General features: G+C 36.1%; 1 protein-coding gene across 1 annotated transcript in view; it reads right to left on the reverse strand.

Moving 5' to 3' along the window:
- The window catches only part of LOC105034220 (transcriptional adapter ADA2), a 41,381-nt gene that overhangs the window by 6,459 nt on the left and 21,199 nt on the right, over positions 1-13,723 (reverse strand). The window contains 5 exon segments of the mRNA XM_010909276.4: positions 6,833-7,043; positions 8,224-8,446; positions 11,089-11,154; positions 11,333-11,388; positions 11,474-11,537. Coding sequence (XP_010907578.2) covers positions 6,833-7,043; positions 8,224-8,446; positions 11,089-11,154; positions 11,333-11,388; positions 11,474-11,537 — 620 coding nt within the window.

The following is a 13,723-nucleotide window of genomic DNA, read 5'->3' on the forward strand; positions in this document are numbered from 1 at the left end:
AGATAAGCCCCTCCCTTCTTCCTCTCCTTCTTTCCCTTCTTCCCACGCCATCATGCACGGCCAGGGACCGTCGGATTCGTCGAAAATCCACCATAAAACAAGACCTTGCTTTTCCTTTGTTTGGCTGAGACCTTTATTCCTTTTTCCGGCCATCAGCGCCACCGCCCGCGGTGCCACACTCCTGGATCATGACCCTTAGCCTCCCCACGATCCTCCACGGTGAGATCATGACCGCCGACGAACGGCCAACGACCAAAAATGAAGAAAAACCCTAGGTGCCCTGTTTTTCCACTCCCCTTTTTTGATTTCTCGTCGGACGATCCTAGCCGCCGGCTGTCTCTTGCCCCACCACTGTCAGCCGCCGCCGCTGGACCTCCGCCTATTGCCGCTACCCATCCCCGATCTTCCGACCACCAGCTGCAACAAACCACCCATGTCTCCCCTGTTCGGCCAAGAAAAGAAGGAAAAGAAGAAAAGAAGAAAAGAAAAACGAAAAGAAAAGAGAGAAAAAGAGAAGATTCTCTTCTAAAATTTCTCTCCTCTCTCTTTCTCTCTCTATCTAATTTCCGAAACCCGTATGAACCTAAGACGATCTTTTCAGAAAGGTCTGGACTCACTTTGATATCCGTGTGGATTCTAGATCCTAATCCAACCCCTACCATATATTTATAGATTTGATCACCATTAACCCTTATTGAGCATCCTGACATGATCTCTGATGATTTTGATCATAGACTGCTCTTTTGAGAAATACAAAGATTCTTTCTTTACTTTCTCTACTTTCTCTCTTCACCCACTTTCTCTCTCTAAGAATACCCTATGGACCGCTATTAAGTCATGCCTTCATCTTCTAAGAACCCATGTTGACTCTGATAAGATGATATTCGGGATATGTCTTCTACCCAATTTTACATCTTTACATATTCAGCTTGCTAATAATCAAGGTTTTGCCTTGTTTCCGGACTAGTAACCTATCATTCACGGTTCTGAACTCCAATTCTCATTGAACTATTTTTTAAGACAGAATGCCCTAGCCAGTTCCTTTGCAGTCATCATCATCATTTCTTCTTCTTCTTTTTTTTTTTTGCTACAATACTCAATTGCTTCCATATTTCCTGGTCTACTTTGTGCTTTATAACCAGTTAAAACTTGTTAAGCAAAGTGTTGATTGTTTAATCCTAGAGTTTTAGGGTGTTAAAGGGAGTGATAGTTGCAGTCTTACTTTGGTGCTATACTGCTAAGGTGCAAGTGCTTTGAATGTACATGATCAATTAGTTCCTTACATTATCTTCCGGTCATTATTATTCAAGGTTATTTTGCACAATTTAACATAAGAGGGCCTATAATCAGCTGGTATGGTTATCTTTAAAACATGGATTAGATCAAACCATCTATGTATTAACTCAAACATCCTTTGTGCAACCACTTGCTAAGAGCTATACTTCAGTGACTCAATGTTGTGAAGATTCAAAATCCAGATTGCGTATGGTGCACTTTGGCAGCATGAAGGCGAAACTTTCTCAGTTAAGCCTTCAATCATTGCAAAAACAGAAGATAGTCAAGAGCATTTAAGCAAGAGTGATGGCACCTAGATATTCAAGACTGTCATAACAAAATTCAGCTAACCGCACAAGAGATCATCAAGTGTACGACTGACTAGAAAACATTCACTTGAAAAGCTCAGCCAAACTACAACATGAAAACAAAAATTAGAATAGGGTGCACCAGTTACCAAACAAGAGGTTCTCTAACATCACAGAAGATCTTAGTTATAGCTGATCCAGGTCAAGTTGGAACCAGTCAGAGTAGTTGGCTGAGAACATCAGACAGTCCTTCGCTGAGATAACAAGTCTTACACAGTAAGGACAAAAAGGCCTCTTCAAAAATGCTTGATAGAGTCAAGACAACACTAGTAGTGGTAGCTTGCAGCATTGTTGGCCTTCTGGGCAAAGAAAGATTGGCTGGGGTCCTCCAACCCTAATAAATAATGTCATAGTAGTATAGTTGATTTGTCGCAATCCTTCAATGGACAATCCGGCAGTACTCTATGAAGAGATTAATCATGGTCCTATGGTTAGGCCAACTGTTTGCATAACAGCTGGCACTTTGCCAAATCCAGTGTCAGATTTCAATGATGCTCTGATATAACTAATTAACCACCTAATGAGAATAATAAGATAATACATACACTTAGAATAGACTGTGTGCATCCTGTTATACGTACATGACACGGTATGCATATAGCCAATACTTCTAACTATGTTGATCAAATATAAACAAGTGAATAATGGTCAATCTAGTCTGCAAGTGGCTAAACATATTATACTACATTATTACAAAATAAGAGTTTTGAGTGTTTCTAAAAGATTTTGTTTATCAGATTTTCTACCAAATAGTTGTTAGTTTGTCTTACAAACTTTACGAGAGAACCAATTATTTCAAATCAGACTTTTGCATGTAAATAGAGCATCATTACTTTTCTCCCATTGGTGCTCTAATGTGATCACTCTAGCTCAATGCATGCTTGCCTGGGATCCAATCTACCCTTTACCTCTCTCTTTCATCTCCTTTTTGTCTTACATAGAGGGTCATAACTCAGAAATACGCAGCCTTACCCCCAGTTGTGGAGAGGCTGATTCCTTGTTTCCAACTCATGACATTCTAGTCACAAGGGAGGAAACTTACCATTATGACAAGGCTCACCCTCATTAAGTACCCAAGCATAAGACATAACCATAGTTATGAATTATAGTTTTTTTTCCATCTATCCTGATATCAATGTGCTTAAATGCAGTGCATGAGGCCATGTATGTAGCTGCATATGCATGTACAGTCCCTTAAGCACACAACATTCCCTATATATGGCCACTACATGACAAGATTACCGTTATCCTACTGTATTCATGGCCAACTTACCGTTGTTCAATCACATAGATAGCTCTTTTAGTATTGTGTGACCACATATGTGGCCCACTCTGATGCAGACCCATGAGAATGGGGAATGTGCAAAAAGATGGTTGGGTTAGATATTCTTCAATCTAGGAAGGTACGTAACTATCAATAATATCAACTCGTTAACTATGTTATAGTTGTTGCATTAAGCACTAACAGGAAATAACTGTTTGATCTGACCATAGAAAGAAGCAATTCCTTCAATCTGCTCAACTCAGACCTCTCACAGAACATAATAGAAAAGATAAGGAATATCAAAAGTAAGATATCAAGCTCCAATTGCTTTCATTATTTATTCATAAGCTGACAAACAAAGCCACCATTTATACTAGTGAGCACTGACTTTCAGGTCAGATTCCACTTCTAGTTAAAAGATGGGAAAATCTTCCTAAAATAGTAAGGAAATTTTTCCTTACATAAGAGTGAAACTAATCCAGCAGGTACCTGACTAGCACACATTTTTGCCTTTTCTCTTATTGTCCTCCCGAAATGGCAGACATGCCCAATCAAATTATTAGTGAAAACGAGAAGTTTTACTTCGATCGGTTGGTTTCAACTTTCAAACCCTAAACATCATCAAACACCCTGTGTAATTATGAAGTGACAAACCCATTAGGGGTAGTCATACCCACATAGCACACCATAAGAGCTTCATTTTGGCATGAACACTGAAAACGGACACCGCATGATAAAGTTATGGCCTCTAGCAATTATGCTTCATGATCAAGTCCCATATGTGGGGGATCATACCCCCAAACATCGTCTAGAGCGATCCAAAGTGGCCAAATAAGTCCACAATGGATATGGTAACCCTCTTAGATCATTGTTTGATATTATTATGATTAACATGACTTATATTTATAAAATATATTGTTGTTATCAATATTTTATTTTTTTATTTATTTAAAATAAGGTTCACAATCTAGATATCCAATGTCGTACTGGTATTATGCTAATAATACAATGTCGGTAAACCCAATACATGAGTCGGTTTGGCATACTAAGACTCTGTATGCTCCCTAAGTCTCTATACCAAGATTCAATTCAATATCGATATGGTACAATATGCCCAATATGATACGGTACACTTCAGAATGGCGCACTTTGATTTCAAATATTCAAAAATGCAAAACTTGTGCACTCTGTGTGGCTCATGTAACGAACATGCACTATGCAATCCCTTGACCACCAACATGCCACAACCTCCTTTTAAAACACTGCCTGATATCTCTAAATTCCTTAATCTCTCTACACATCATTGCTTCTTTTCTTAAAAAACCATCTCATGCTTATTTCCCAAATCTCACTAGTAATCACACAAATCTATAGGAGATACTCTCTCTCCCCCTTACCTTATTACTCTGGCCAAATATATCAATCTATTTCCTAGATCTTCGGTCTCGCATATCCTGAGAATTCTAGCCAAGTATAAAGAGCATTAATTAAGAGTTTTGTCCAAATTGCAAATTTATTAAGAGTGAGAGAAGCTACTTCTCAAGTATAGCGTATGCTAAGATAAATACGAGGGCAAAGGGTTAGGCTGCTTTGAGGGGCAAAATTCCTATTTTTCCCTCTTAGTTTATAGATGGGCATGGTTTATAGCTTTTTTAAGGGGCACATCATTTCCTAGTTATGTGAATCATTAAATAATCTCTTAATCTCTCTATTTCCATATTTGCCCTTGCGCCCAAACTCGGGTTGGACTCTCTCTATTTATCTACAAGTCCACTTAGCAAATACCTATAGGGCATCTATAAGAATAACAATTGTTTTAATGATGTGACAACATTTGTTTGAAAGCCTACACTATATTGACAGGATTAGATTTTCTATTCCTTTTACAACACATAATCCTTTTGGATATTATCATTCATTCTCCAAAACTTGTAACCACTCTCATTTATGGGTGTAAACAAGCCAGGCTTGAGCAAGCTAGAACTAACTCAAGCTCGACTCCTTTTATAACTGAGCTAAGTTCTAGGCAGCAATTTAATTTCAAAAATCTTATGATATTCACAAAGAGCTTGCTCAAGGGACTTGGCGGGAGCTGTAACTGAAGAATCCAGGTGCCCAAAAGCTCATGTATGCATATATTACATACATATATTACATATATGCATGCATTTATGTAAATGTTTGCATACGTTTATGTATACATGCATATATGCCTGCGCATGGGCGTGTGCAGATACATGTATCAAAAAATATACATATGTCCAGATACATGTATCAACAAACATACATATGTCCTTATGTATGTATCACTTGAGCTAATTTCCAAAGTTAGAATCTCAATCTACAATTTTATAGCTGAAGTACAAATGTTTTTATCTACATCACGTTAGTATTTATCAATAAATATAAATCAGATTTTTCATTTATATATAACATGTTTTGGGTGTCGGCCAACCTAGATGGCATGTGTACCATCTGGGCCAATACTAACACTCAACATGAGTTCAAATGATGCCTATTCACTATTCCTCGATTTTTTTCATTAAAATGGTATTTTTAAATCCTTTTTGTTCAGCGGAATGCAGCATGCCAGATGACACAGCATGACAATATTTCCAGTGGATGATCAGCAAGCCCACCAACACAAACACTCAGAATCTAGGTATATAACAACCAGATATATAGTGTACGTCAACTCATTAGTTACTTAAATTTCCAACTTAATTGAAGCAGACACCAAAGAGCTAGGCAATGCTCCACCTTGGCTCATTACCTAGTTAGCAGGCTCATACTGAGCCAAAAGTTTCAAGCTAAACTAAAGTAGCTTGAATTCCATTTTTTGACAATCCTACCTTCATTGTGGACTTTTTATTAAGATGGAGAGATCAAGGAAGATTCAATATCAGCAATTTCAGAAAAAAATTTGAAATTCAAAAAGTTTAACCAGCTGGCATTACACAATAAACAGGCAAAAAATACAAAAGTAATGGAAGTGCCCTTGGGGTCATCTGTCAACATATTATTTATTTAATAACATTAAATATGACGCCATCATGAATCCATTCCTACTGATCTCTCTGTCTCAGTATTGCCATATTCAATTTCCATCATCGAAAATAGCACAAAGAAAGTACTATTAATATGATGACCTGAGAATGGAGTATTAAATTGACAACACAAGTTTCCCATGCATGGCCGCACAGTAATCATTCACTGGCACTTGCATGAGTTCACTTTATTTAAGGAGAGATTCCCTCTCCTTTTATCTAATACCATTAAAGTATAAGTAACCTACACCTCCTAAATAAAATATCTCCCAGATACTGCTCAAGCAAGAGAATCTTATAAGTCTCTATTAAAGCTCCTGTCCAACTATGTCTGTGCACAAGGTTTCATTTTTGGAAAACCAACTCCCACAGAACTTGAAAATTAATAACACAGTTCAATTTTATATACTTATTGTACTATTATAATTTTTAAGAAAATAATTTATTTAATCAAAATTCAAAAAACGCCCTTTTATAGTTATAAAATAATTGTGAACAGTACCTCTTATTCTGTAAGGATCAACTTGAATACATAACATAATTTTTTTCAAACTTACTTAGGTGATCTTTCTATAAGTTACCGTCATAAAGTGATGGGCATGCACTTGGCTACTAGTAATTCTTCAATTCATCAATATTAGGTGAAAACTTTTAGTAAGCCAAGAGCATGGAAATATATATCAATGAGCAACACATTATTGTCAATGAATAATAGTTGTCAAATCAGGAGAGAACATAAAAATCGGGATCTCCTCCTCCTAATAGGCTACAAGTCATGAAAAATTTTGGACATTTAAGAACTGAAAGAGAAACAACCAAGTAACAGGTTGCAAATAAGCAGCCATATATAAGAATTTATCTACAGAATAACATCGCACCTGAAGCTCTTGAATTCTTCTCCGAATTTTACGCTCTTCAATGACACTCTTAACTAGGGCCTCATGATCTTCTGGAGAGAGAAAACGCATGAAAACCTTGTAACGGTTATATATTTCTCTGTCTTCACTCGAGAGTTCCTTCTCCAATGGGTTGGGATAAAGTAAATTCCTTTCTAATATGAACTCTTTTCTTCTTTTCCTCTCATCAAGCCTATCAAGAAACTTCAAATATATAAGTAATGAAAAAATTCACTTTAAAGTTTTTACATTCCACAATCATCAAGAATGATGCTTTTACCTTAGTCAAACATTATTAAAATATACCAAAAAAAAAAAAAATGTTTTCACAAACATAACAAACTCTGCTGATATCTTGAAATAGCATACATAATGTTGATGTGAACTAAAGCAGTTCTTAACAGAACTACACATTCCCAGTGCTGAAATGTAATCACAGTGAGAAAACACACTGCTACAACTAGTATGCATCTTATGCAACCACAGCCATCAGATATCATAAATGGTCTTAAGAGCAGAGATATCAGATTAGTAGCGCCATCAGTTTTTCCACACAAGAATGTAAATATTTCCACACATTACTTCTAGATAATATAAAATATTATAAAAATTTTTTACAGCATACATATGATACAAAGCATGTAACTTAATGGAGATTTTCTATTAAAATAAATCGGAAAGATCTCTTGGTTTGGTGAGTTCTATAAATTTATCATTGTTCACAGAACTTCACAGGTTGTTCTTGTACAACAGCAAAAGCACATGGCCTTTCTGATGCTCTAGCTTACAATTTTTTGTTTAATATCACAGCCTCCAGGAACGTTTTATTGTAAGCATAAGAAGATCATAGTGCGCAATTGACTAAATATGGGTGCTAAGCTGTACATCAGATATACAGATCACATTTCATGCGGAGCAAAATCAGATTTAATTAAAATACTTAGAATATCATTGTTATATATATATGTGTGTGTGTGTGTGTGTGTGTGTGGAGTTAATAAACGTGATGCTGTAATTGTGCTGGTTGCCTGTACTTACATAGCAAGGTACATGCCAGCCAGCTGGACCAGCATGCCGAAACCTGCAACCTTGTCTAGAACTAGTATGACAACTAGTATAGTGTATCACCAGTTAGTGCAGCAACTGAAGTGCCAAAAGGACAGCATTTACAGAATCTTGCTTCACCAGTTTGCTATGCAGTGTCAGGACCAAATGGTCAACTGATCATTGCTCTATAACCACAATCTAGGAACATTCTACTGTTGTACCCACAGGTCCCACACAAATACACTGCTGTGCTATGATAAAAGCTTTACCTCCTAAAATTAATATGAGTTGCACGTATGTGATAAATGCAATCACTGGGAACACACCTTGACAAATAAATATGCAATACACGCAGCTTCAGTTCACGATCAGTTTCAGTGTCAGTTTCCTTGAACTCCATTTCAGCCAGAGCCTGCTCAGCATCATTGTCATACTCAGGATCAAATTCCTGCCTCTTGGGATTAAAGCCACTTAACACAGTCATAGATGGGCCTTCATCTCCAGTGTATTTAGGTTTTTTTACACCAACACTTCTATCCACATGAGGATCTGCCAGTGAAAAATTATTAATATATAACTTCAAAATTATAGATGCAGAATACAGAGCGGATTAAATAATAAACAAAATATTGCTTAATATTCACCAATTATCTAAGTGATAGCATTTCAATAAATTGCTACTCCAACAGGCAGCATATTAATGTCTCAAAACATTTTCAGATATCTGTCCTTTAAAATAAGGTTATGTGATCACCAGAAAGTAACAGCCTCAGGACATTGTGAACTCAAAACAAATTTTCATAGATGTTGAAGACAACGATCAAGGAAAGACCGAGAACAAGAAAATGAAAAAAAAGACAAAGTTGCAGATTGAATATCAAAAAAATCATGCTTTGAACCTATATCTTGTACTGGAAACAGCACATTTTAAACCTATATCTTCTGGCATTCTATATTTAAAAGATATAAATTTGCAAGTTTTATAGAAATGATTAGCATATTAGTGAGATGATTGTAAAAAACCAAAAAAAATGATAAATAAATAAATTGTAGTAGAAACAAACAAAAAGGGTAAATTTTCATATGCAATGAATGCAGTGACATCTATTATAGTTTATTATAATGCATTTTCAACTTTTAACACATCAAAACTCTCTTACCGATGCATCTATAAATAATAGTGATTGATGAAGAAGAATAAGGCCCAACATTCTGGTTGCAGTTATCTTCCTCTATTATCTAATCAAGATGGTAACAATGGACTATGATGATTGTATGTAGTTAAAACTTAAATCAGAAAGGGAAAGGGCAAAAGTTTCATGGTTTTTATAGTCTGTCATTTTAGCGGAAAATACTAATAACAGGAAAAAGACACTTCTGGGTCCAGAAGCATTTCATGCAAAAAGGAGGAAGCAGGGCAGAGGATGCCTTTGCTGAGTGAGTTGGGAATTCAGCAGAAGAAATACAAGCATATGGTGTGGATGACTGAGCAACAATTCAAGTCATTTCAGAAGGTTTCTCTAAAATAAAATATTGCAAGTGGGATAGGAATTTTTTGAAAAAGAAACATGGTTCCGGTTGCAGGCTCATTTGAGTGTAGACTATTAGCTTACTGGAATGGTCTCTATCAGAGGATTTGGGAATGGGCCAAAATGGACCTTGGATTGATGGAGGGAGTGGGAGGACAAGGAGATAGGGACTGTACATGTTCTCTTCAGCCCTCTAGACACTAGTTTTGCTAGCCTTTTGTCCAAGTCTTCATAAAATTTGGAGGAACCAAAAAGTCATGGAAGTTGAGGATATGCAGACTGAACGCTATCATGCCCATCTTTCCTAAACAAGAAGAACAATATCCATAACCATCAATGCTTGTCCACATTATTTGTGATTGGCTTTACAAAACCTCATTCACCGAGCAGTTCCTGTGTAGCTAACTAGGGTTTCTAGGCAAAGTATAATGGTCTCCAATTGATGGTGATTTCTAATGTGAGAGAATTTGATTCAAAACCCAAGTCTTACGGAAAATCTCAACTTTTAAGCCCCAAGAAACCTCTTTCTTAATTTATTTTTGTTTTTATTATTTTTTATTTTTTGTTCAATTTTGTAATGGTTTTTCAAGATGGATTCAAAACTGTCTCAATACGAAAGCAGCATGCCTCAGGACTAGAATCGATATCAGTATCAGTATCTAAACCCTTTTTGCTCTCTCTATCAAATGTCAAGCACGGTAAGAAAATGAAAGATAGGACTGTCGACAGTAGATGACAGAAATCCTCTCCTAGGACAAAATACAAAGATGGCAAGACTAGGTAATAGAAGTTTAAAAATTCAGAGATGAAGATTACACATTAGGGATTAAGATAATGTAATTACATATGAAGATGCCAAAAAATAATCAAAGTTCTTCCTATTTTACTCCAGAGATTTTGTAGTAAGTATTTGCAATTCTAGAAGTAATACCTTACACATAGCATGGATGCCACAATGTCCCAAAGAATTTCACTCTTATAAAATCCAAAGACCTAACATAGGGGCATTCTTTATATGAAGCATCAGATTATATGAATGTACAGACAATTAGACTATGATAGGTTGTTTCATGGTAGTAACTTTAAAAGATGTGTTCTTTGTGACATGTCAGGAAATATGAGAGAGAATGTAAAAATTCACTAACAATATGTTCTTTGATTAGCCACTTAAGAGTTGTTGAACCAACATAAGCATAACATTGTATATATGGAGTGCAAGCAGTGTCATGCAACATCATTTAGTGCTTAAAGTTTCAGCTTTAAAAACCTAGGAATGTTAGCAGCAATAACTAAATTAACCATAATATTAAATGTGAGAGTTGATAACTTATGGGCTGGAACCATTCAAGCAGATGGTGGACAGTCAAGCAAGAATGGAGTCTCTAAAATCAAATAGAATCTGCAATATTGTGGTTGCTTGGTGTACAAGAAAGCAAGGATAGTGGATCCATTGGTATCTGCATTATTAATTTTCATGATTAAGCAAGTCATCATAGTCTCAACTCTTATTGAAGATCAGGCAGTTACTTGAAGAATAAAAATCTTTCTGATGATAAAAGAAATTGTGGGCTCTGAACAACCTGTACTTCTATATGGAAGTGATAATGAAAAAATTGAATGTAAAGTAATATGTTATTGTGGTATCTTGAGTTGATGTCCAACCTTCCAGTTTAGTTCCATCAGAGCCATCCTTGAGTTGTCCCATGTTTGAAGCCTTCTTACTTGCACCTGCAGTCAATCATCTATATTGTTACAGACAACAACACCAATTTTAGATTAGGTAATATTTCCTTGATATCAGATACAAAACACATCAAATGTCATTATATGAATAGCTCCAACATTAAATTAATGATGCAAAAAGATAACAAGTAAATTTATACACAAAGATAAATATCAATATTACCAGAAGCTAAACTTGGTGATCTGCCAGCTGCAACTTCTCCACTTACATCTTCAATCCTATCATGCATGAACAAAAGAAAAACACTAGGGAAAAGATATACTTGCAAAAGAAGAAAAAAGTAAGTAACGGCAGACAACACACTTGACCCTTGAAGGTGAGAATGGAGACTCTTCTTTTGGTGTAACATCCCCAAGCACTGAAACTCCTGCCAGCATAAATGGCACCAAACAATTGGTGAGACTTCAGCAAAATTTTCAAGGTTGAATGCTTTAACAGTATATTGCAAGTCTCCAATGGAAGAGTAAGCTTTTGAAGGAATCCTGACTTAATGCCTCCATGACACTGAAGAAGAATCCCAAACTGACCCCACACACTATGTTTCTTCAAGACTGGTCTGCTGTCATGGCTATTGTAGAAAACCTACTTAGAGAAACAACCCAGTATAAAAAAAAAAAAAGAGGGTATTCTGTTCAAGGGTGTAAGTACCACTTCTCCAAAAACAATTCACAAGTAGCAAGCTCGGTTATATTATGGCTGACATGAAGTTGGTAGAAGAAAATGCACCCATATGCATGAAGAACTACAATTGAGGGTTCATAGACAGCATGTATATATAACAAGAAAAAATAATGTTAAAAACATGTTTATGGAAGAAGTATCAAAGATAGTCAGCTAAGCGCCTAGGCCAAATTGAGCCAGGCTGAAATGACAAGCCTATCTAAAGCTTTACTAAACAAAGGGTTTCTTTCCTTTTTCTTTCACTAATTGAACCACATATAGGTAGGAGGGCAATGGACACAACCACCAACCCAGCAACTGCTGGTAGGCTGGTCAATGGCTATTATTGGATCACCCGAAGGTGATGGGCAGCAGCAATGATGGCAATCACCTAGCACTAGTGTCACGAATGTACATATCTTTTTGCTGTTTTCATCCTTGTCAGTTCTTCCTTCTTTAGATCAACCTTCAGCATCTTCTTCTTCTTCATTCCCTTCTTACTTCGATTTTCCTTCCCCCTTTTCTTCTACCATTGCTTCTTCATTTGTCCAAGATTTCTCCACTTTTCATGTTTCTGCCTTAGACCAATCTTCATCATCTTCCTCTTTTCCTTTTCCTTCGATTTTCCTTCCTCCTTTGCTTTTACTATTGCTTCTTCATTTGCCCATGCTTCCCCTGCTTTTCATGTTTTTGTTTCTTCTTCTGTATTCACTATTGCCCTGCAATTTGTTAGCTGCTGCTTCTCTACCATTCTCTTCTTCCTTCTTCTAATCCATGATGGGTGTGGATACTTCGCTTGGCCCTATAGCTTGTTGGTTATTGCAATGGCAGTAATTCTGTAAGTGCTTTCCTTGTAGATTTTGATCATTGGACATTTTAAGTGTGAAAAAAGATTTTATGTAGATGATACATTGTGGAAAAAGAGCACATATACAATATTTTTTACATACTAATTTCTATATCATTAAAGGCATTCATAAATAAGACTTCAAGTGGTTTCCTTCCCAAGCAACCACCTAGGTTCCTAGGTGCTAGCCTTGGCCATCAAGGGTGTCCGCCACCTAGCTTTGCCTAGGAAGTTTGACAATGTTTGCTATTTCCATCATTAAGTTTTTAAGCACATCAGCCAACATACATAGCCCACTAGAACATGAAATTCTCAATCAAGTTATTGCTCTACAAAACAACATATTTGACTGCTAGTTATGGTACCGTGTTACCACACTGTATTTCCTAGAAAATACAAAAAGCAGAAAGATCGATAAAAACATGGAATACTGATAATATATATTCTTGTCTTAAAAAACTATAATTCTTGATATATGAATGCTACTCGATGAGAGGAGACAAGCTTAATTAAGGACTATAATTAATAGCTAGGAGATTTAAGGCCCTTGTAATCCTCAGGGTTCCATTTCTTTAAAATAAAAATTTAAAAAAAAAAAAAAAACAGTTGATGTTTCCATAATTAACAGTTAACCATAAGGTGAGCCATATCATATGATCAATCAGCACTAAATACTTTAACATGCCTCTACAACCTACAAGCATAAAACCTCCATTGTTTAAAGTTTTAAATGGTCCAATTTTGAAGCAATGGTCCCAACAAAATGGAGAAATTTGTAGATGCTGTCGCATTCAGTTTTTTTGCCGATAAAGGCAATTGATGTGTAAGTGAAATTGAATTAAAATCACTGGATTACTTTTATAGTTATATATTATTTTCACTTGTTGTCACAAGTGCATACAAGCAAACTTACTGATGACCTACGATGATGAGTTTAACATGTACATTCAGGTCTCAATGCAACCTTAGCACTTTGACATCTCAAAGCCCTTAAACTTTTTTTTCTTAATACTTTTAAGTCATTGTTAAAACTTACCAGAAATCCA

This window comes from Elaeis guineensis, chromosome 2 (genome assembly GCF_000442705.2).
Source record: "Elaeis guineensis isolate ETL-2024a chromosome 2, EG11, whole genome shotgun sequence".
NCBI lineage: Eukaryota > Viridiplantae > Streptophyta > Magnoliopsida > Arecales > Arecaceae > Elaeis > Elaeis guineensis.